Below are 22,079 nucleotides of genomic sequence, written 5' to 3' on the forward strand. Positions count from 1 at the left end.
ATTTAAGGGGCGCCTATCTGGCTCGGTGGGTAGAACATGTGACTTGATCTTGGGGTCAAGTTTGAGCCCCACGCTGGGTGTACAAATTACTTACTAAATAAATAAATAAACAAAATTTTATTTAAAAAGGCAAAGAACTGAATCTTATGTTTTCTTTAAAAGTGATTTTCACTTAAATTAGGAGAGATTACGCTACTTACCCGGGACAAAATACTTTCTAAAGACTCTGTTAAAGATCTCTTTGCTTTGTTTTTCAGCATATCCAGCCTCAGTCGAGCGGCACTAGGTGGTAACTCACTTCCAATATTCTCCGCTGAAATCTGTGATGTCTAAAAAGTGAAACCATGAAAAGTTAAGTAAGTCACTTACAGCTTCCTTCCTTCCTTCCTTCCTTCCTTCCTTCCTTCCTTCCTTCCTTCCTTCCTTCCTTCCTTCAGGAATGATAAGTCTCCAGGATGCATCTTTTTGCCCCAGGCCATGATTCTGATCCTGTGCCCTCATCTGCTCCTCCACGGCATGGCTGCAGGTCCAGGAACTAGTTTGCCTCAAAGAGTTGCTCTGACCGCTCCAAATGAAAGGTGCTTGGAAACCACTCATTTAACAAAGTTCGAGAGCTCAGGCTCTGCGGTCAGATCAGAGATGTGTCACTCACTAACTGGCCTTGTACAAGTTACTTTCTCTCTCCTAGCCTTTGTTTCTAGAATCCTCTGTCAACTCAGAACCACCTGAAGATCTAATCATAATGCTGTGTTGTGAGATTAAAACAGGTAAATCATATAAAGCATTGAGCAGAGTTTCTGGTACAAAGGTGGCCATTATTAGCTCTTCAAAGTACATTATAATTTATCTTTGGGGGCATCTCAGAGGTTGAAACAAAATAAATTTTATCAACTGAAGAATCCACTCCATCACCCTAAATTAATGCCCTCGTTGCTTTCTGTGGAGCTCTGTCTCCTCCACTTCTTCCTCTCTCCCTCCTAACTGTGTCTGTCACCCTTTCCCTCTGTGCCCAAGCTTGTCCCCCTAACTGATCACAAGATGAAGCTGACAATGTAATGGCATTTGGATGCCAACCGCTAAATGAGGTTTAATGTTACTCATTAACAAAGAGGTATATTAAAAAAAAAAAAAAAAAAAAAAACAGGGGCGCCTGGGTGGCGCAGTCGGTTAAGCGTCTGACTTCAGCCAGGTCACGATCTCGCGGTCCGTGAGTTCGAGCCCCGCGTCAGGCTCTGGGCTGATGGCTCGGAGCCTGGAGCCTGTTTCCGATTCTGTGTCTCCCTCTTTCTCTGCCCCTCCCCCGTTCATGCTCTGTCTCTCTCTGTCCCAAAATAAAACAAAAAAACAAAAAAACAAAAAAAAAACTACAAAAAACCTCTAGATTAAATTGCTTCCTACCTCTATGGAGTCTTGCCTGATTGCTTTCTGCTAGACAATGATTTTTTTTTTTTTTTTTTTTAGGAAAACCACATGAACGAGCCCATCCTCCAATACTCTAAACTCCGACCATTCTTTGTTGTTACACATTCAAAGCATGCAGCAAAGTGTACAGACTAATACAACAAATCCCACCCCCACCCCCAGCTCTGGCCAAGTGAACGTGCAGGTGTCGAGAAGAGTGAGGAGCGCGGGCTCTGGAGCTCTGCCTGGGTGAGATGGTCCTCTGCCGCTTCCTAGCTCTGTGGCCTTGGACAGGTAATTACCCGCTGCCCCCTCGGGTCATCCACCTGCAGACTGAGGACACACAGGGAGCTCTCCTCACAGAGTGCTCACGAGCATTAGATGAATTAATGCACATGAGAGCACTCAGAACATGCCTGATACTCTGTAAATGTCAGCAATCGTGATTATTAGCTACTGTTTTCTACGTTTAATAGAAAACATGACAGACATCTCTGAAGCCTCCTGGAGCCACTCTCCATTTTTCATCTGCACAAATAAGCCCTCTCCTGAGTCTGGTGTCCATCAACTCATTTTTTTATAACTTTATATATACATATGTATCCATAAAACATATATGATGGTTTACATATAGTGGAAGCTTTACATGAATGTATCATCCTGTACATACTCTTCCATAATGACCTTTTCTCTTTCAATGCTGTTTTTGAGATTTATCCACTTTGACAAATGTTCTTTGATTCACTCACTTTAGAGTGTAGCAATTCACCATATGACAACACAATGTGTTCATGTTCCTGTGGTTAAACACAGATTCCCTTCTGTTTTTACAAAGGAGACTGCGCTTATCTCTCTTGAACAGAGCTCCCTACCACACAGGTGAAAGGTTTTGCAAGGGGAGTACTTAGAAATGTCCTTGCTGGGTCTCTACGTCTGTGTGTCTTCACATGTACCAGATACTGTCAAATTTTTCTCCCCTAAATGGTACTAATTCATAGTCCCAGTACATGACAGTTCACTTTTACATGGTATTAGGGGATTTTTGAATTTCTACCGACTTGGCGGATAGAGATGGTCTCTTAATTTGTCTTCCCCTGATTCCTACGTCATCAAGCATTTTTTTATTTTATTCAGTTATTTGCTGGTCAAAGACTTCATGTCTTGTTTCAAACAATGAAATCCTAATTCACCTATGACTGTCATATGTTTTTCAAGGCATAAATGAGAAAGAAAGGTTCTGATAAGAGCTACCTTTTGGCTTTGTCTACTCATCAGCGTTTTACTTCTGTAAGAATTAGAACGTGCATTAAAAGAATGACGACCAGCTTAGGACTTCCCTCAGGGGAGACCATCACTTATCTTTGTGTTTTCATAGGGTATACTGAGCACGCTCTGGATACTTCATGCTTGCTCGCCGAAGAATGAGTGAATGAGCAGTGAGCACCAGGCAGGCCCATGGGAAACACGTGCCTGAGGGAACAGACCCCCTCACCCAATAGTGACTAAGTGCCCGCCAAACATGAGGCACCACGGGCAGGTGCCTGACTCATTGCAGCTGGTCCTGTGCGATCATTTACCAAGAAGGAGCCTGTCCACACTTGAGGCAGCCTCCAGTGCAAAGGGAAGGAGCCACACAGGACCCTCAGGGGCCTGTCCTGGACTCACCGCCGGTCCTCCCACAAAGTTACGAAGCGGTGGGCTTGCTTTCAGACTCCACAGGTTTCCATGAAGTAAAAGCATTTTGAGTGGATTGTTCTGATATGTCAAGAAAACACTGGCTAGGAGACCAGTGACATGTAGCAGAAAACATACAAGAAAAACTGCACTGGGGTCTCTCTTTTTTAAACGAGGTCATACGGATGTCTGTTTGCTTCGTTCAGGGCGTCCTTCCTCTGCCGTCTGACACCATGCTCTTCTAGGTCTATCATATACCCAGTATAATTTCAGTTTAGAAATTATTTAGAAAATAATATAGTTATTATAGTTTATAGTTTTTCTATAGTTTAGAAAATAATATATTCCTGGTTTATTTTAATTTTTTTTTTTTTTTCAACGTTTTTAATTTTTATTTTTGGGACAGAGAGAGACAGAGCATGAACGGGGGAGGGGCAGAGAGAGAGGGAGACACAGAATCGGAAACAGGCTCCAGGCTCCGAGCCATCAGCCCAGAGCCCGACGCGGGGCTCGAACTCACGGACCGCGAGATCGTGACCTGGCTGAAGTCGGACGCTTAACCGACTGCGCCACCCAGGCGCCCCTATTCCTGGTTTATTTTAAAATAAAAACCTGGGGCGTCTGGGTGGCTCTGTCAGTTGAGCATCTGACTTCGGCTCAGGTCCTATTTCACCTGAGTTTGTGAGTTTGAGCCCTGAGCTGGGCTCGCAGCTGTCAGCACAGAGCCTGCTTCGGATCCTCGGTCTCCTTCTCTCTCTGCCCCTCCCCTGCTCTCTCTCTCTTTCTCTCTCTCTCTCAATAACATTAAAAAAAAAAACCAAATAAAATAAAATAAGCATCTAGAAGTTTCTCCTTCAAAGGTGATGCTGGTTCATAGATAATTTGGGTCCCCAGAGCAGACTGCACCGCATCATACGGCCCAACCCACGACAGATGGGCAAGCTCTGGGCACGAGAGTCTGGAGCCAAGTTTTAAATTCTGCGGCTACACTAAGTTCTCAGGTCAGAACCCAGCAACCTGTGGCGCCACAACATACCTACTAGGGGCCTTATTCGTCACAACTAGCACCTAGAAGGGGCTTGAGCGTCCGTCAAAAGGAGGATGGACAAAAGCTGTCGTGTTGGCACAAGGAAGGAAAGGGAAGCGCTGACACATACAACAACGTGGATGACGAGCAGGGACATCAGGTGAAGTGGAAGAAGCCAGAAACGATAAAGCACGTACTGTATGATTCCATCCATTAAAGTCCTACAACAGGCAAGATTAATCTATGGTAAAAATAATCAAAACCATGGTTGTCTGCAGGGAGGAGTAGTGAGGACTAGAAAAGAGGTCCGGGGGTACATTGTGCCATCCACCTTGATGGGAGTCTGGGCCACCTCAATGTATGAAGACCTCAAAACGCCACAAATGGTACACTCAAGATCTGTGCAACTTACAAGATGTAAATCTCCAAAAACTTATGAACAAATACTGAGTACAGTTAAAAATGTAGCTACGGACTAAGGTATTTGGGAATAAAGAGTATTAATATCAGAAACTTACTTTAAAAGTCACCAAAAACAAGGTGATATAATAGATAGACATACGGGAAAGTAAATATTACAAAATGCTACAAACAGTATAATCTGGATGGTGGGTATGTGAATGTTCACTGTTCCTTTCAACTTTCCTGCATGTCTGAAATCTTTCAAAATAAAATGTCAGAAAAAAACTCTACTGGAAAACGGACCCGGGCAAATCAGTGAGTACTTACAGAACATTTAACTTTGTTAGGTAAGCTCCTAAAAAGCATCATGATTATGATAATGTCCTTGGACCTCAGACACAATGGCTCCGCCATTCCCTAACACGCTGCTTTACTTTTGTTCCCACGTCCCCATCCCTAACAACGGTATTAGACCACCCGCCTCAAAAGAGCTGAAGAAGAAATGGAATCATTCATGCAAAAAATTAGAACCTTGTCTGGTATATGGCAAACATTCATTAAGTGTCAGATGAGTGAATACTGTAAGTTTTTTCACCAGCTCTATATATACAAGTGGAAATAATATGTTCATCGACTAAAATGCAACACCTTCTAACTTTATTACTTTACAGGTCTTTGCCCAAACTGATTCTACCTTTTCCATAAGAACAAAATCTCATTCAGTTTGTTTTCTATTTTATGAAACTGAGTCCTCTGGCAGCTATCCAACACTATCACTTTAGTCACTGAAAAGCACAAACAGATCACTGGCTCTAATGAAGTGCAGCCTTGAGCCTGTGCTCAGTGTCTCTCTCTGCCCACTTTTGAAGACCGGTGGTCAGAGAAGTTCATTGTCAAAGCCATGGTTCTACTCCTCTCTAGGTCAAGTCATGACATGTTTTCAAAGGGTATGGGGATTTTTAGGTGCAAGAAGAATGTAATGAAATCCATGTAGTTAAAGTACTCCGTAGCATAAAGAGACCAGGAATGCCCTGGTAAATCTCAGAGCTTCATCTGATTCCTCTAAAAGCAGCTGCTGTTCTGAAAAGCCTGATCCTCAGAGCCCAAGAGGGTGTCCGGTCTGGGGGAGACCCAACCACAACTGGGAATCGGGGCAACATCTTTACAGGCACGGATATGAGGGCATGGGATAACAGAATGTTCAGAATCCTCTACACAAAGTGCTGACAGTTCTGTTTTTTATATTAAATTCTCTGATGTTCCCAAATGGAAATAAAATTAATTACATGTCTCCTCTGCACTCAACTATGCCCAAATCAAAAAGACACTACTCTGTTCCCTAAATATGAGTCTGTACTTAGGTCAAAACTTTCCATCCACCATAAATGCTTCATTCCCCTCTAGCAGTTATAAATTATTTCAAAATTATCAATTTCCTGTTGGAACAAGTTAGGGAAAAACTATTAATGGAACCAAAAAAAAAAAAAAAAGGAATGAAAGCGAGACGAGAAATAGGTTGAAAAAAAGTAGAGAATTAACTGTGAGCTTAGGCTGGGTGGCCCACCCGAGTGAACCGGAAGGGCACAGAACTCCCAAGACTTCCCGTCTTGGGAAGGGAGGAGTGTCAACACACGAAGGCCAGACACATACGCACAGTGCACTGGTGTCGGGGTCCCTGCCAAGAGATGCTACAGTCGGCCAAGGAGATTAAAAACAATGTCAGACACTGTACGTAAGCCTTGTGAGCTCAGGAAAGGTACCTGATTGCCAGAGCCAACTGGAAGGTAGAAATCTGGGGAGAGCTGCCATGTGTGGGTCCGCGTGAAACTGGACACACAAAGGCAGGGGTGTCATAGGGAAGAGGGCAAGGGAGGGGGCAGGCCACTGAGCGCTAAAGGACCTAAAGGTGCCTTTAGGACGTGTCGGTTACGTGTTTGTTTTTTTTAAAAGGCAATATACTTTTGGGAAATGAAGGATGTTTTGAACATCCTTCAGTGATTTTTCTCTAGATTTCCTGGCTCACAAGGAACTTTAATACAAAATGCACATCTGAAGCTATAACAGTTACCAGGAATTGACTTACATAGAGTCCAAAAGACATAGGAAAATGGTCTGGGGCACCACGTGTACGGAATCCCAGACTTGGAGCACTTCAAAGACAGAGACCTGCAGGTAGCCCCAGCTTCTGACCCAGCACCCCGAGACAGATAAGCTAAACGATGCTTGTGGCCAGGAGAGGAAGGAAGGCAGGCAGATTCTGGACCTCCCTCAGGTGAAATGGAATCAATGCAAGTTCTAGATCTGAAGAGCACACATGCCAGGGTCTCTAACGTCATAACCTAATTTGTCTGAAGTGTTCTCCCTGCATTCACGTAGCATTTATGTCACAAAGACCCTCCAGGGACTTTACAGGATTCTGAAGGTGACCCTGCAACGTCATTCCCATTTTACCAGGGAGAAAGGGGAGGTGACAGAGACTGGCTCCCTCTCTGCAGGTCACGTAGCCTGTTGTAGCAGTACCTACTCTTAAATTTCATCCCGGAAGCTCTACACCAGCCCTCCTGTGGAGGCGCCTGCCCCACTCCCACCACGAGGCCGACACCTCCTCTAAGCATGGTCTCAGTATTCCCAAATTTCCCTCATATGTGCAAGAAATAAAAATAAGATACAGGGAGAAAAAAAGTTTCAGAACGTGAGAAAAAAACCTCAGGATTTTGTTTTACACAGCATCCTGGTAAAATTAAAAGAAGAGGAAAAAAAAAAAAGCCATACCTGCTTTATCTCCCCAACATGGGTGTGAACTTTTTGTTTCTCTTCATATAAACACCTCAGGAAAGAAATAATCAATTCATTCTCTCGCTGCTCATTCCTTGGTCGCAATTTCTTTAAAAAAAAAAAAAACCAATATATCACATTTATTTTTAACTGTTAACAAAACTGCTAAACCACGCCTTTGAAAATACAGCTTCCTCCCATCCATCAATGGGTGCTTTTACCCAATCATCTCACCAGGGGGCACCAATGATCCTAGCTAGACAGGGAGACACTTCCTAAAAAGAACAATGGAGCCAGTGAGCCCAATTCACTTTTGACCTCTGATGTCCTCATACCGAAAATAAATATTTCACATCCGATAGAGGCACAGTGGAAATATTTAAGAAATAAATAGTCTTGAAAACAAGAAAAGAGTAAAAACTGTGTAAACATCCAGAGGTCGGAGCCGTAAGGGCTACATGTTCATAAACTTTCATGGTTAGGGAACTGGAAAGGAAAATAGCAACTGTATCCAGGGTCATGGTTCCATATGCATCAAATGTGATGTTCACCGTGAAGCACTTCTTGCAAGGCCAACAAGTCGTGAACTTGCACACAGTATTTTATGGCATGGATTTCTTTTCCCCCTTTCTTTTTTAAGAACATTCTCCCTACACCTTTAATTCTTCGTATAGGTAGTAGCAAAGCAGACCGGACTAGAAATCAGGATATGCAGGTTCTAGGTACTGCCTATAAGTGTGACCACAGGCAAGTGATTAGCTTCCTCATTTGTTCAAATGAAGATTATGCACAAAATAAACTCCAAGGTCCCAAATTCTCTGGATCTGAAATATCTGTGTTCAGTTTTTAAAGACCATCTAATTTAGTGTATTTGTTTCTCTGAATATGAAGAAAAACCTGACTTATTCTGAAGACACACAAAGCGTCCAGTCTATAAACCTTGAAAATATGTATTTTTCATAACGACGATTATCCATTTTCCTGCTCCTCCTCTCTCCCCCCATCCCAAACTTCTAGCCTGCCCTTCAAAACAAAGTTGGGGTGTAATACATGAATCAAACATACAAGCATCCAGTCTGGGTCAGCTACACTCTTGGCAAACTCCTCCCCAAGTTAACCGAGAAACAATGATTTTACCCTTTGTGCCATAGCTTTTAGAAGCAAAGGTAACACTAACCCAGACCTTCTGGTACTCCCTCTCTTAAGAAAAAGATCATTTAAAATGATAAGTTGTTCCTGTAACTCAAGGAAAAGATAGCAAATGATTAGAAGGGGTTGTTTTCACTGAGGACTCCCTGTTCTTTCAAATTTCAGATTAAAGGATTAAATATCTTGGAAGCTAGAACAGATGCTCTCAATCTCAATTCCAAGTCATGAACCTTCATGTTATGAAGTTGTACGTGTTTTACGAAACAACTGGATTTTTTCCAAAGAAAGTTCCATCAGATCTTCACCAAAGGAAAGGCACGGTCAAGCACCACAATCCCAACTTTATACCCCAAGAAGATGAGCCGTGGTCCATAAGCCCAGGACGCAAGAGGAACTCATTGATTGCCAGTGGGAAGGCAAAATGATACGGCCACTCTGAGAACCAGTTCGACAGCTTCTCATAAAAAACTAAGTATGTTCTTACCATGCAATCCAGCAAATCACACTGCTTAGTATTTACCCAAACGAGATGAAAATTTATGCCCACACTAAAACCTGCACACCAATGTTTATAGCAGCTTTATTACTGCCGAAACTTACAAGCAACCCAGATGTCCTTCAACAGTGAATAAACAAAGTGTGATACATCCATAAAATGGAACACTATTCAGCACTAAAATAAAAAGAGCTATGGAGCCATGAAAAAACACGGAGGAACTTTAAATGCATGTTGTTACATGAAAGCCAATCTCCAGCACACCGTATGACTACAACTAGATGACATTCTGGGTAAGGCAAAACCATGGAGGCAGCCAAAGATCAGTGGATGCCTGGGGACTGGAGGAGGGGGAGGAATGAACTGATGGAGCAGAGGATTTTTAGGGTGGTGAAAAACAATTCTGTATAACCCTATAATGATGGATACATGCTGTTATACGTTTGTTAGAACGCACAGAACGTAACAACACTAAAAGTTAACCGTCATGTCAACTAAGGACTTCAGTTAATAATAATGTATCCATATGGACTAATCAGTAGTAACAAATGTACCACACTAGGACAAAATATTAGCAACAGGGAAAACTGGCCTGGGGGTAGGGCTGGGGTGTGAGGGGTCATATGGGAACTCGATATTTTCTACCCACTTCTTCTATAAAACTAAAACTGCTGCACCAAAATAATAATAATAATAATAATAATAATAATAATAATAAAGTCTTATTTTTTTTTTTAGAAGAAGTCCACGAAAGAGGAGCAGACAGGAATTATGAGAAGCCTCTGAACACACAGCCAAGAAGTGGAACCATTTCTTCTTCCATATCTTTGGTTAAATATTTGAAGCTGTTCTCAACAAGAAAAAGTGTATTCTTCTTAAAGAAATTCTGTGCAATAGCTTATATCAAAAGTATCAATAAAGGCTTAAAAATGAGTAAGAAGGAAACTTTTTTCCCTCAAAATACACAAGAATTTGTTCAAAGGGACAGAACATGAGACAGCTGAGCACAATGTACAAACACAGTCACTGCCCATTAAAAACTGAAAGACTGTGTCCGGGGCTCGTTAACCACCACAGAGGGAAGCCACTGTTCACGATGCCCTACAAGGTCAAGAAATAAGTTCTTCCTTAACATAATTGAAACATGATTATGGGCTACTCTCCTACTGAGTGAAAGTGGTTAGCAAAGTGCCTGCTCCTTAATACCTCTCATGTGATTTCACCACCCTCCACCGTGGCAAATCATTACTTTCCACAGGTGATTTAATTTTACCAAACTTCATTAGTCAGAGAGACAAGCCTGAGGAAAATGACGGGGAATTGAGCCGGATGACATCACTTTGTAGTCAAAAATTAACTTAGTTTTGACAAAACCAATCTGCAGTGTCAGAAGTGAGGACAGTAGGTACCTGGGGACAATACTCAGGGGGGATTCTGAGGGGCTGGAAATGCTCTATGTCTTCATCCTGGTGCCGGCTGCACAGGTGTATTCATCGTAGCACAATTCACTGAAGTACACACACCACCGATTTGTGTTTTTCTACAGTTATATTTCATTAAATACAAACCAACTGACTGTCAAAAATAACCAAGCCAATTCTGCTACATGCTTCTTGACCTTATTTCTACGAGAGGGCCTATGAACTGGTGGTAAAAGTCACTGAATTTCCAACACTCACTAATGAACACCACGATGCTGAGAAAGTCTGTGGTCTTCTGAGGGTACTCCTTAAAATGATGCTCACTTGGGACGCTACATTCTGACATCTTTTCAAAAAGTTATAATCAAATCTTAAATGAAATCATTTTAAAGCCGTGGAAAATCCAAAGAAGTTGATATTCTTTACAAAGTAGAGAAAAAGTTCTTCCATTCCTCTTTAAAACTTGTGAAAAATCATGTTCTTTAATCCATTACTGACATCTCTGAGTAGGAACCTACTCGACTTACCTACTCAGCATTAACTCAGCCACTCCCTGAAATACACTCACTCAGATGAGAAGACTTGGGCTTCTGAAGCACTTCCCTTCCTTGCCTTATTTCCTTGCCCTACTTCAGCTTGAAAGCCCTCTGGGGGACCGCCTGATCCGGCTCACTCAGCCAGCAGCAGGGCAGCATGGGAAGACGGCAAGACCCCGTGGGCCCCCTGCTCAGGAAGATATGCGGGAAAATTATACGACCTGTCTCATGAGCTCATAAATTAAAAAGTGGCTCTCCGTGTCATGAGTCTTCTCACAAAGGGTTAACGGGCCAGCACACTCAGGGGGCACAAAGCTCTCTCAGCGTGCTCACGGTCAGCTCCCTGCACTAGCGACCATCTCCTGCATCACGGCCATTACTGACGGCTTGCTCTTCATGTCCTGTGTGCTCTGCACTTCTTTCTTTGCATTAAGCATTTATTTACAAAAACACTGATTATGTATGCTTTAACAACTACATAATCATGTGCCACTAATTTCAATCGTAATTCCATTTGTCTTATGAAAATTTGCCCTTGGAGAGTTCTTCAGAAACAAAATTACTCTCCAGGAAAGACGGTACAAAGGAACGTATTAACCACTCTGTTTACAAAAGGGATCCTGACATTGAAAAGCCACCTTTTTTGTTATGATCGTTCTGAAATGTACGATTTTCAAACACATTAGCCGGCACTCCTACCTAAAAAGAAATCAATGACTTGGTTTATAAAATGTCATTTCAGAATCAAGAATGGTCATTGGAAATAATTCAATGAAACCTTCAGGCTGTTAGAGGAAGACATCCATGTCAAATTTGTATCATTCAAGGAAAAGCCACACTTACGACGATGGAGGACATAGTAAGAGCTGGCTTTTCACAACAGTGACCTTCCTTTGGTCTGTAAGCTAATCAACTTACAGAGCCTTCTAGAACAACACCTGGGGACCCCAAGATATTAACTACAGGCATTTTTAAAAATAAATAAACCTTGTTTCCGCTCGTCTCTAAAATCTCTTTTCCATATGTACTGGGTGTCTAAAAACTGACACGGGCCAAAGAGAATCTCAGAATCACATCCATTAGGAATTTCTCATTGCTGGACAATATTTTATTACCTATGCTGGTTAATCACACTGTTTTTGGTCAGATGAATCAGCATAGGTAATAAAGTGCTACATGGTGCTGTCTAAATAACAAATAAAACTCACACTGGGGGAGGAATGTGCATCTTCTAAGCTTGCTGCAAAGACATTCCCTGAAGTGGCTTTGATAGCACCAGACCAGCAAGCAGATAGACCAACACCAGAGGAAAAGGCCCGGCCTCCACTGTAAATGCATTAACAATCGGAAGCAAACTGTCCATTATGAATTCCAAGTAAAAATCACACTAAGTTTTTCTGAGTACTGTGTACTCAGAACTCTAAAGATCCTTTACGTAAAAACAAGGGGGCACCTGGGTGGCTTAGTCAGTAAAGAGTCAGACTTCAGCTCAGGTCATGATTTCACGGTTCAGAAGTTCAAGCCCCACGTCAGGCTCTGCACTGACATAGCAGATCCTCTGTCCCTCTCCCTCTCCCCCACCCCCCGTTCAGTTTCTCTCTCATAAAAAAACAAACATTTAAAAAAAAAATGTCATGTCTCAAGTCGATTCAAAAGAAAACAAAATTTAAAGGCAAGTGGAAATTGTGAAAATTACATTCTAAGCTATTTATGAAAGTAAAAAACCTCCCCGTGCTTTCCTTCTACAAACATGTCCCAATCCTACCACGGGAGAACAAGGGTGATGAAGAGAATTCTAATGGGATTAAAGAGAAAAAGACAGGTCTTCTAACTCCTCACGCTAACAGAAAACAGATCATGGGCCTGGTGGGTGGAGTCCTACAGCCAGTGTGGAGACAGACAGAACCTGGAACCCAGAGCTATGGGTCTTCTGGATTGGTTTACTGACTGCAAGGCCCTTTCACTCTGCTCCCCACACAAAAATATTTATCCTTTGTTCTGATGTGCCTTCCTCCCTACAAAAGTGCCAGGAAACCATAGAAAATGCCCCTCAGCTAAAGCAGACAGGAAATTTTTGATGAGCTCATTAAAGATTCAGAACGAACACACTACGGGCATGCCAGCACACACAGCACGGTTTCCCGGAGAGACGCCGCATCTACGCGCAAGGACAAGAGCGAGTTTCCAGGTTTAACAGAAAACTGACGAGCTGGCTTTTTTTGCATTTTTTTTTTTTTACAGTTAGGTTTGATATATAGCTCTAAGTAGATAACATCATCTAAATTTGTGTCCAACACTGAGTAAGAGGGGAGGAACGGTTAATGACCAAGTTCACGTACAAAATACTGTCTCTGCTGACTCCCACACTTCGGGGCTGAAACCCCGAGCAGGAAGGGGCTGGCAGGAGTTTCTTGTAGAGCAGAGAAACTCTTGTAGAGCTTGGGGACCAGAGTCCAGGTCTTCTGTCCCCTGGGCTGAGGCTCTTTCCACTCTAGAATTTCCTTTCTTTATTCTAAAATGTTTTTAAGGGAGTACTCTTTCTGGGTTAGTTGCATTCACTGTGGAAACCAAGACCTGGTGTCAGTCTGCCATCCGACCTGCCCCCACCCCCCTCACCTACCTCCCACCCCATCCTCCACCTCTGAGTGGGGCTTAACTTTAAAGCAAGAGGAACCCAGGGCCACTTCCTCGGAGCTGTGACAGCTCTGGTTTGCGATTTTTCATAAGTAACATCTCTCAGGTAAGCTGCTTACCTTTTCCTTCAGTCTAGAAATGAAAAACTGGTACTTTACCTGAACCTCCTCAAAAATAGTTGCTTGCTCCTGATTAGTCAATGTTGTCAGATGCTTCTGGAGTTCTAGTTTGGTTTTGGAAGAATTCATTCCTATTAAGAAGAGATACAAGAAAACACTCTAAGTACAAGTTATAAGGCAGAGTAAAACTTCCATACTCGAGCTCTTTATGTTCTGAGCCACCTACTTCAAGCTTTTGACATTTTACAGACATTCTACTTGGTAACAATGTTAATGACGCCGATGGGGACAACGGACATTTTTTAGCTGAGCCCTCGTGCCAGGCACTGTCATAAACATTAGGCCCGTATTATATAACACTGGAACAATCCATGAAGAGGATTCAGTTATCCCCATTGTACAGTTAAGAAAACCGAGACCCAGAGGCTTATGTGATTTCCCAAGACCACCACGTTGGATTCTACCTTGCATCTGTGTGGTTCCAAATTACTTTTTTCTCCACCAGACCATGTTAACACACCTCACACAATCAGAACCTTGTCCTCAGAAAATAAATTCTTGTGAGTAATTATACATAAACCCTGATGATTCTTCTCAACGGAAAACAACTATGGCTCCGTGTGAAACATTTTCCTCTTCCTTGGTAGACTCCTTCCCAATAAAATGGATTATTCATGTGGCTAACAACTTTCATTTTATCACCACTGCCTTAGTAACAGTCGTAAGACCATCAGATGACCATCACAGAGGATTAGGAGGAAAAGTGACAAAGTCACAATTTTAGTGCCAGTGAGAATGTGATACTTCACAAAGTGCTTTCTCCACACATACATGGCTTAGATCCTATTTTGCCTTTTCTTGGTGCCGGAAATCAATGTCACACATGCTGAGAAGATCTGGAAACAAAGGCTGACCTAACCACCGTGGGAGAACTGCCGCCCTGTTACTTTGATTCCAAGGGCAGCCCTCGCCTCACCCACCTGCTGCAACTCCCTCCCCTCCTCCTGAGGCTGGGCACCCGGCAGGTGCCTGGCCAAGGCCACTCACTCCGGAGAACACTGTGAATGCATCTACACAGCTAAGGATGGCTGGGAGAGGACACCTCTGAAACGTCAGAAATCAAGCCTCTGTTTTTGTTTTTTTTTTTTTAATTTTTTTTTTTTTCAACATTTATTTATTTTTGGGACAGAGAGAGACAGAGCATGAACGGGGGAGGGGCAGAGAGAGAGGGAGACACAGAATCGGAAACAGGCTCCAGGCTCTGAGCCATCAGCCCAGAGCCTGATGCGGGGCTCGAACCCACAGACCGCGAGATCGTGACCTAAGCCTCTGTTTTAAGAGACATCTGCTGAGGTCTAGAGGAGCAAGGCAACTTGTCAAAAGTCAGGAGGCCAATTAGTAGCTGCCCTCCCTCCCCCCAACCCCCCCACTGCAGCTGGACGCAGAGCCCCCCCCCCCCCCCCCCCCCCCCCCCCCCGCTGACCGCTCTGGTGGAAGCTGTTCCTCAAACTGCAGGGGCTCTCTCAGCTTCCAGGATGTCCTTCCTCCCAGCAACACCACCCCCCCTTTTTCTGCCAAGAAAATACTCTAAAAATAAAAGCCAAGGTTTCCTAAGTGATTGCCACGCCACCACTACGCTCAACATTACGTGTATCACCTTCCTCAAAATACTCCTGAAGTGGGTACCATGTTTAGTAATCCCAACGCATAAATGAAGAAACTGAGGCACAGGAAAGTCCAGTATTTTGCCCTGGGCCATCGGCTAGGTCGGGGACAGAGTCAGACTCTGAACCATGTTTTTTGCCTCCACGAGCAACTCTTCAAACTCTCCACTGCCTTCCTTTGCCCAAAGAGTCAAGTCACTTGACACACAAGTAGGTTCGATACCAAAGTGAATTCAGAGGAAGGTGAGAGTATAGAAAAGACAGATGGGTTTTGTCAGGGCACAATTCAGGTGTTCTTCCGGCAAGCTGAGAACACAGAGATGCTTTTACTGTGCTGTAACTACTTAAATGTTGAATCAAAACGGTATTTAAACTTAGGAGTAAAATAAGCAGTCATCACTAACCAAAAGCCCTCCCTGCAGGCCTTGGACACAATGTAAGCATCCTATTTTGGAAAAATGTGGATTGTCCAATGAGACACTCACACGCAGAGGGAGCCCCTGGGCTCCACGAAGAATTTAACTAATTATATGAGAGACTAAGTCCACACTTCTAACAACTGGGCAGCAACACAGACTATTCACATTCGGCAGGTATGAAGAGATGCCTTAACAAGTTTTATCCTTGCGTCCAGGATGCCTCAGTGCATGCCCCACATCAAACCAGAGGTGAGGTTTCTCACGCACGCAGGCCCCGGTGCCTGGCTGTCTACCCCATGTTCACAGCACACTTTCCACAGGGCTTCTCAACACCTTGCGCTGCCCCGGGTGGTTCCAGCAGCACGAACGTGGCACCCTCGACACGATGCTACAAGGCTTTACTGGGTTAAACGGACACGAGGAACAACACAGAAACAGGGAACCAGAGTCCAGGCATTCGAAAGCTACGATCCCCCCGGCCTGGTTGTTAGTGAGGCCACTTTCACACTGCTGACGCAGAAAAGGCTCTTATTAAGGGAGGTCTGATGAATGACTTTGCTTTGCCAGAGGCAAACCTGGACAGCAAAGGAAAACCTCAGTTCAACCTTTTTTCCTTTTCGGTGAACACACAATTCAGTCTAGCAATTCCCAAAACGCTCCGCTCAACTTTAAAATGCACAAGATGCTAGATCCGCACCACTAGGACTCGTGTGGAGTTCCAACCCAGACCTGCTTACACGACGTGAGCGGCGCGTCCGCCGTGGTTGGTGTGCACAGCGTACGTATTCTTGCCGAAATCCCGGGGCACAGACTGATGATTTCAACCGATCAAGAAAGCAGCCTTTTAAGTCCTTCTTCTTGTGGCCATGTCACTGGTCCGTGAACAGAGTGCTCAGCCAGAGCCTGACTTCCTATGAGAACTACTCTTACGGGAACCTACAAGGAGCTTTAATAAACCGCTTCATTCTACTTATTAGGAACACAATATAGCAAAAAGCACGGGCTTCCAAGTGTTCCTAAAAGCATCTCCCGCCTAAGGATGCCTGTAACGCTGTGTCATCTATACTTAAGAAATGCTTCCCATCAGGGTACGCACTACACAGCCTCCCAGCCTTCTACCTGTGCTACTGAGGATGTTTTTGCATGAGCAGAGCTCTCTGCTTTGCTTGGATTTTATCAGGTAAAAAAGACGAATTAAATAATAATTCCAACACCACAGCAGCAAAATCCCTACCTTGACGGAACTTTTCAGCTCTCACTTTCTGAAAGCTAGGCCAGACCACAGAAAGATTTATCAGGTGTAACTCTGGAATCCTTCCAGCTCCTGCAGATCTCGGTCTGCTTTATCTTCAGGGCCAGAGTCCTTGTTGGCTTCTTAATAAGCTCTCAAGGGACATTTCTGTCATCGTTTACGTTATCTTGACAACCACTAAGGGAAGGGTTAGGGATCCTTTCAGATGAGATCTCTAGGTAAAGCACAACTTTTCTCATTTCCAGCTCTATTTTGCATAATGTCAGGAAACAGTAGCAACTAGGAAAGCACAGTTGAAAATATTAATCATTTTGATTTATTTTAAAGAGCACTACAATGTCTGTAAACGAATCTTGGAAACTTAAGATGATAACTGTCAATCCATCTCACTTAAAAAGGGAAGTCAAATACCACTTCACACCCACTGGATGGTTATCCTAAAGAAAGTAACACACGTGGGCAAGGATGTGGAGAAGCTGGAACCCTGTGCACTACTAATGGGAGTGCACGACAGTGCAGCCACTGTGGAAAATATAACGGCGGTTCCTCAAAAAATTAAATGTGTAATTACCATATGATCCAGCAATTCCACATGTGGGTATATTCCCAAAAGAATTGAAAGCAGGAACATGAACAGATACTTGCACACCAACTTGAGAGCAACATCACTCACAACAGCCAAAAGGTGAAAGCAACTCAAACGTCTATGGACAGATGAATAGATAAATGTGGTATAAACACAAAATGTATTGCTAGTCAGCCTTAAAATGCTATAAAATCCTGACACACGCTACAACGTGAATAAACCTAGGAGACGTTATGCTAAATAAGCCAGTCGCAAAAGGAAGCATGAGTCCACTCAGATGATGCACTAGGGCCATCACATTCACAGAGGTAGAAGTAGAGTGGTGGTGGCCAGGGACCAGGGGAGGGGGAGAGGGAGTTACACTTCAGTTGATGCTCCACTTGGAAAGATGACAAAGCTCCAGAGACAGAAGTCGGCAATGACCACATAACAACGTGAATCTACTCAATGCCACTGAACCGTACACTTTAAAAAGGCTAAAATGGTCAGTTTTAGATCACATGTACTTTCACCACAATTATGCAAAAAGGGAAATGAAATCTAAATAGCAATTGTGTTCTTCTCTACACAAGTAACGCTTATTAGGAGTATTCTAGGGGCGCCTGGATGGCTCAGTCGGTTGAGTGTCTGATGCTTGATTTCGGCTCAGGTCATGATCCCAGCGTTGTGGGATCAAGCCCCGCATCAGGCTCCACGCTGAGTGTGGAGCCTGCTTGGGATTCTCTCTCTCTCCCCCTCCGCCCCTTTTCCCCGGATCATGCTCTCTCTCAAAAATAAAAATAAAACAAAGAAGTATTCTAGAGACATAGGAAATTATCACATCTGTTTTGATGCTTACAAAAACATAGGCCGTTTAAATCCTGTGACTCCCCTCAGAATCGCAAAGTTTTAGAAATCCTCCTATAAATGGAAAAAAATGCAAAAGCAAGGAGAGAGGGGAAATGAACCACTTCAATGGCAGGTTCCCTCAGAGGATCATCATCAGAGGATTACCTTGTTCTCTGCCCCTCGCCTCCCCCTCACCGCAGGCCCAGAAATGGAGCATCTCTCTTCCCACCTGAGGAAGATTCCCTCTCTCATTCAGGAAGGGTCTCGTCTGTTCCACTCTGACCCACCTGGCCCTTGTGGCTCTGGATGTGCTGAAACCTCCCCAGCTGCACAAAGCTGGGCAGCTGGCTCCCCCCCCCCCCCCCCCCCCCCCCCCCGCCTCCCCGGCACAGCCTTCTCCTGAGGTGCAGCTGAGGGGCAGGTAACAGGGAGGGCTTTCCCTCGCAGGAGGACTCCCGGACTCACACACTAGTTTACCCCTACACTTCACTCATCCTTGATTTACTTCCCCCTAAAATGTGCATACGACCAATCCCCTTTCCTCCCACAATGCGCTAAAGATCAAACTGGTAACAGTGAAAGTTACAGCACCTTGCACAGTGCCTGGCACACCTTAAATGCTCAACAAATATCAGCTGCAAATGGTAACATTTACCACAGTTTCTCCTGACACCAAATTTCTAGAAACTATCGTCCACACTCAGTCCTTTTTACTCTTTCCCTTCAGCTCAACTGCAACCCTCCTTCTGCCCCCTTCACTCCATGAAAACTGTTCTGGCAGAGGTTACTGATGACCTTGTAATTGAAACACTCGGTGGAAATTCTTCAGCTCATATCTTAACTAGATCTCTTCATAGCAGCCAATAGGGCTGATCACGCACAACCTTGATAAATGCCATGCAGCCGGTATGCAGCTTCTGGCTCCCTACTCAGAGCCCCTTAGAGGGGCGATGGTAGACCGGGGAGTGGATGTTTATCTTCAAATCCTGAGCACCTAGCACAGTACAGAAGACACCCTCAGCATACTGACAGTTCACCTGTAATCCCTGTAACTAACATGAGCCTCAGGCAGAATCTTTCAAGGAATGCAGATTGCCTAAGGTTTTCCTGGGACCTTTAAGTCCCGAAATGTTAAGGCTTGACGGGGGCCCCTACTCACCCTCTATCCGCTCACACAGCTTGTGCAGGCCCTGCAAGGGGCAGCCCTCACACAGCTGGGCAGGTGTTTTAGCCGTCTGCTGCACCGCAGCCACAGTGAAAGCCTGCTTCAGGGTCATCATAATCTCATCAACCTGATCAGAGAGAAGATAGCAAAAAGCCCATTTAAGATGAGTGGAGCTGGGGCCCCTGGGTGGCACAGACGGTTGAGCGTCAGACTTTGGCTCAGGTCATGATCTCACAGTTTGTGGGTTCGAGCCCCACGTCAGGCTCTGCACTGACAGCCTGGAGCCTGCTTCAGATTTTGTCTCTCCCTCTGCCCCTCCCCTGTTCACGCTGTCTCTCAAAAATAAACAACAACAACAAAAAGATGAGTGGGGCTGAGGGGTGCCTGGGTGGCTCAGTTGGTTAAGCCTCCGACTTGGCTCAGGGCATGATCTCATAGTTTGTGATTTGGAGCGTCACGTCAGGTTCTGTGATGACATTGCAGAGCCTGCTTGGGATTCTCTCTTTCTCTGCTCCTCCTCCGCAGGGAGGGAGAGATAGATGGATGGATGGAAGGATGAATGAATGAATAAATAAAGACATAACTTAAAAAATAAATAAATAAACTCAAAATAAATAAATAACTTTAAAAAAAAGATGAGTGGGCTGAGATTTCAGGACTCTGCAAAGACTGGGTATTTGAAGATTTGGGGGGGACCACTAATCACTGACAAACATAGTCATTATCGTAATATCTGCTAAGATTGTAGTCTTAAAAACACTACCTAGATGTTCAAAACGCTTAAATGAGCTAAGGTAAAAACTAAAACCACAAATTAAATACTGACAAAAAAGCCAACTCCTCTGGACCAAAAATCCAAAATGACATTTTTTAACGCTGGGCCAGAGGGCAAAGTGAGCAGATTCCACAAAAACAATGAAAATTGAAGACACATGCCCAAATAAGTCTTGTATGTATACTAGCTAATTGTTGAATAGTCATGATGAATAACTGAAGCCAAATAATGACACATTGATGAAGCTATATGGTTTGCTAAGGGAAGAAAAAATCAGTGAGGTTGAAATTCCACATGAATAAGGTTTCCAGGGGAGAACTCACAGTCGCACTTACCAGAGCTTCATTTGTGCACTGAAACACGTAACAGACGAAATGAAAGCCTCCGCCCCCTGAAGCCTCTCGGCAGATAAACCCGAAATGGTCCACGTGTCTAATACCCTGTTGAAGGCAGGGAAAAGAGGAAGGAACACTGAGCTGTATCCACAAGACGCACAACTGTCAGAGGGCAACTTAAGACTGACACAGCACAGTCTGACTGACCAGAGCACTATAAAATTAGTTTCTCAGATTTTTTGAAGCACAGTTGATACCAAACGTTACATTAGTGTCAGGTGTACGATGCAGTAATTGGATCAGTCTGCATGTTATGCTATGCTCACCACCAGCGTAGCTACCATCTGTCACCATCCAGTGCAATTAGGATACCCCTGACTAAGCTGTACCTTCCACACCTGGGACTTATGCATTCCACAACCGAAAGCCTGTATCCCCGACTCCTCTCCCCTCTGGCAATCATCAGTTTGTTCTCTGCATATTTGGGTCTAGTTCTGCTTTTTGTTTACTCATTTGTTTTTTAGATTCCACATATAAGTCAAGTCATGTGGTATTTGTTTTTCTTGGACTTATTTCCCTCAGCATAATACCCTCTAGGTCCATCCATGTTGTCACAAATGGCAAGAGCTCCATCCTTTTCATTGCTGTGTAATATTCCAGTGTGTGTGTGTGTGTGTGTGTGTGTGTGTGTGTGTACATCTTTATCCATTCATTTATGCACACTTGGATTGCTTCCATATCTTAGCTACTATATAAATAAAGCTGCAATAAAAATAGGAATACACCTATCTTTTTGAATTAGTGTTTTTGTTTCTTTGGATAAATACCCAGTAGTGGAATTACTGGATCACATGGTAGTTCTATTTTTAATGTTTTGAGGAACCTCCATACTGTTTTCCACCATGGCTGCACCAATTTACATTCCCACCAGCAGGGTACCAAGGGTTTCTTTTTCTCCACATCCTTGCCAACACTTGTTTCTTGTCTTTTTTATTTTAGCCATTCTAACAGGTGTAAGGGGATAACTCACTGAGATTCTGATTTGCATTTCCCTGATGACTGTGATACTGAGCATCTTTTCATGTGCCTGTTGGATCTCTGTATATCTTCTTTGGGAAAATGTCTATTCAGCTCCTCTGCCTGTTTTTCAATTAGATTATTTGTTTTTCTGGTGTTGAGTTGTGTTAAGTATTTTACCTATTTTGCATATTAACTCCTCACGGGATATATCATTTGCAAATATCGTCTCTCAGTAAGCTGCTTTTTTCATTTTGGTGTTGGTCTCCCTCTCTATGTAAAAGCTTTTTATTTTGGTTTAATGCCAAAAGTTTATTTTTGCTTTTGTTTCTCTTGCTGGAGGAGATACCTGGAAAATTCTGCAATAGCCAATGTCAAAGAAATTACTGCCTATGTTTTCTTCT

The 22,079-nt window shown here is 43.7% G+C and overlaps 1 protein-coding gene across 5 annotated transcripts in view; it reads right to left on the bottom strand.

The window, feature by feature from the left end:
* The window catches only part of TBC1D1 (TBC1 domain family member 1), a 216,860-nt gene that overhangs the window by 93,596 nt on the left and 101,185 nt on the right, over positions 1 to 22,079 (bottom strand). For all 5 annotated transcript variants that reach the window (XM_058722869.1, XM_058722868.1, XM_058722870.1 and 2 more), the window contains exons 4-8: positions 20,659 to 20,763; positions 19,543 to 19,675; positions 13,674 to 13,765; positions 7,277 to 7,387; positions 201 to 329 (exon numbers count right to left, since the gene is read on the bottom strand). In XM_058722869.1, the coding sequence (XP_058578852.1) occupies positions 201 to 329; positions 7,277 to 7,387; positions 13,674 to 13,765; positions 19,543 to 19,675; positions 20,659 to 20,763 (570 nt within the window). The remainder of the gene's footprint in view (positions 1 to 200; positions 330 to 7,276; positions 7,388 to 13,673; positions 13,766 to 19,542; positions 19,676 to 20,658; positions 20,764 to 22,079) is intronic.

Source organism: Neofelis nebulosa, chromosome 3, assembly GCF_028018385.1.
Source record: "Neofelis nebulosa isolate mNeoNeb1 chromosome 3, mNeoNeb1.pri, whole genome shotgun sequence".
Taxonomy (NCBI): Eukaryota; Metazoa; Chordata; class Mammalia; order Carnivora; family Felidae; genus Neofelis; species Neofelis nebulosa.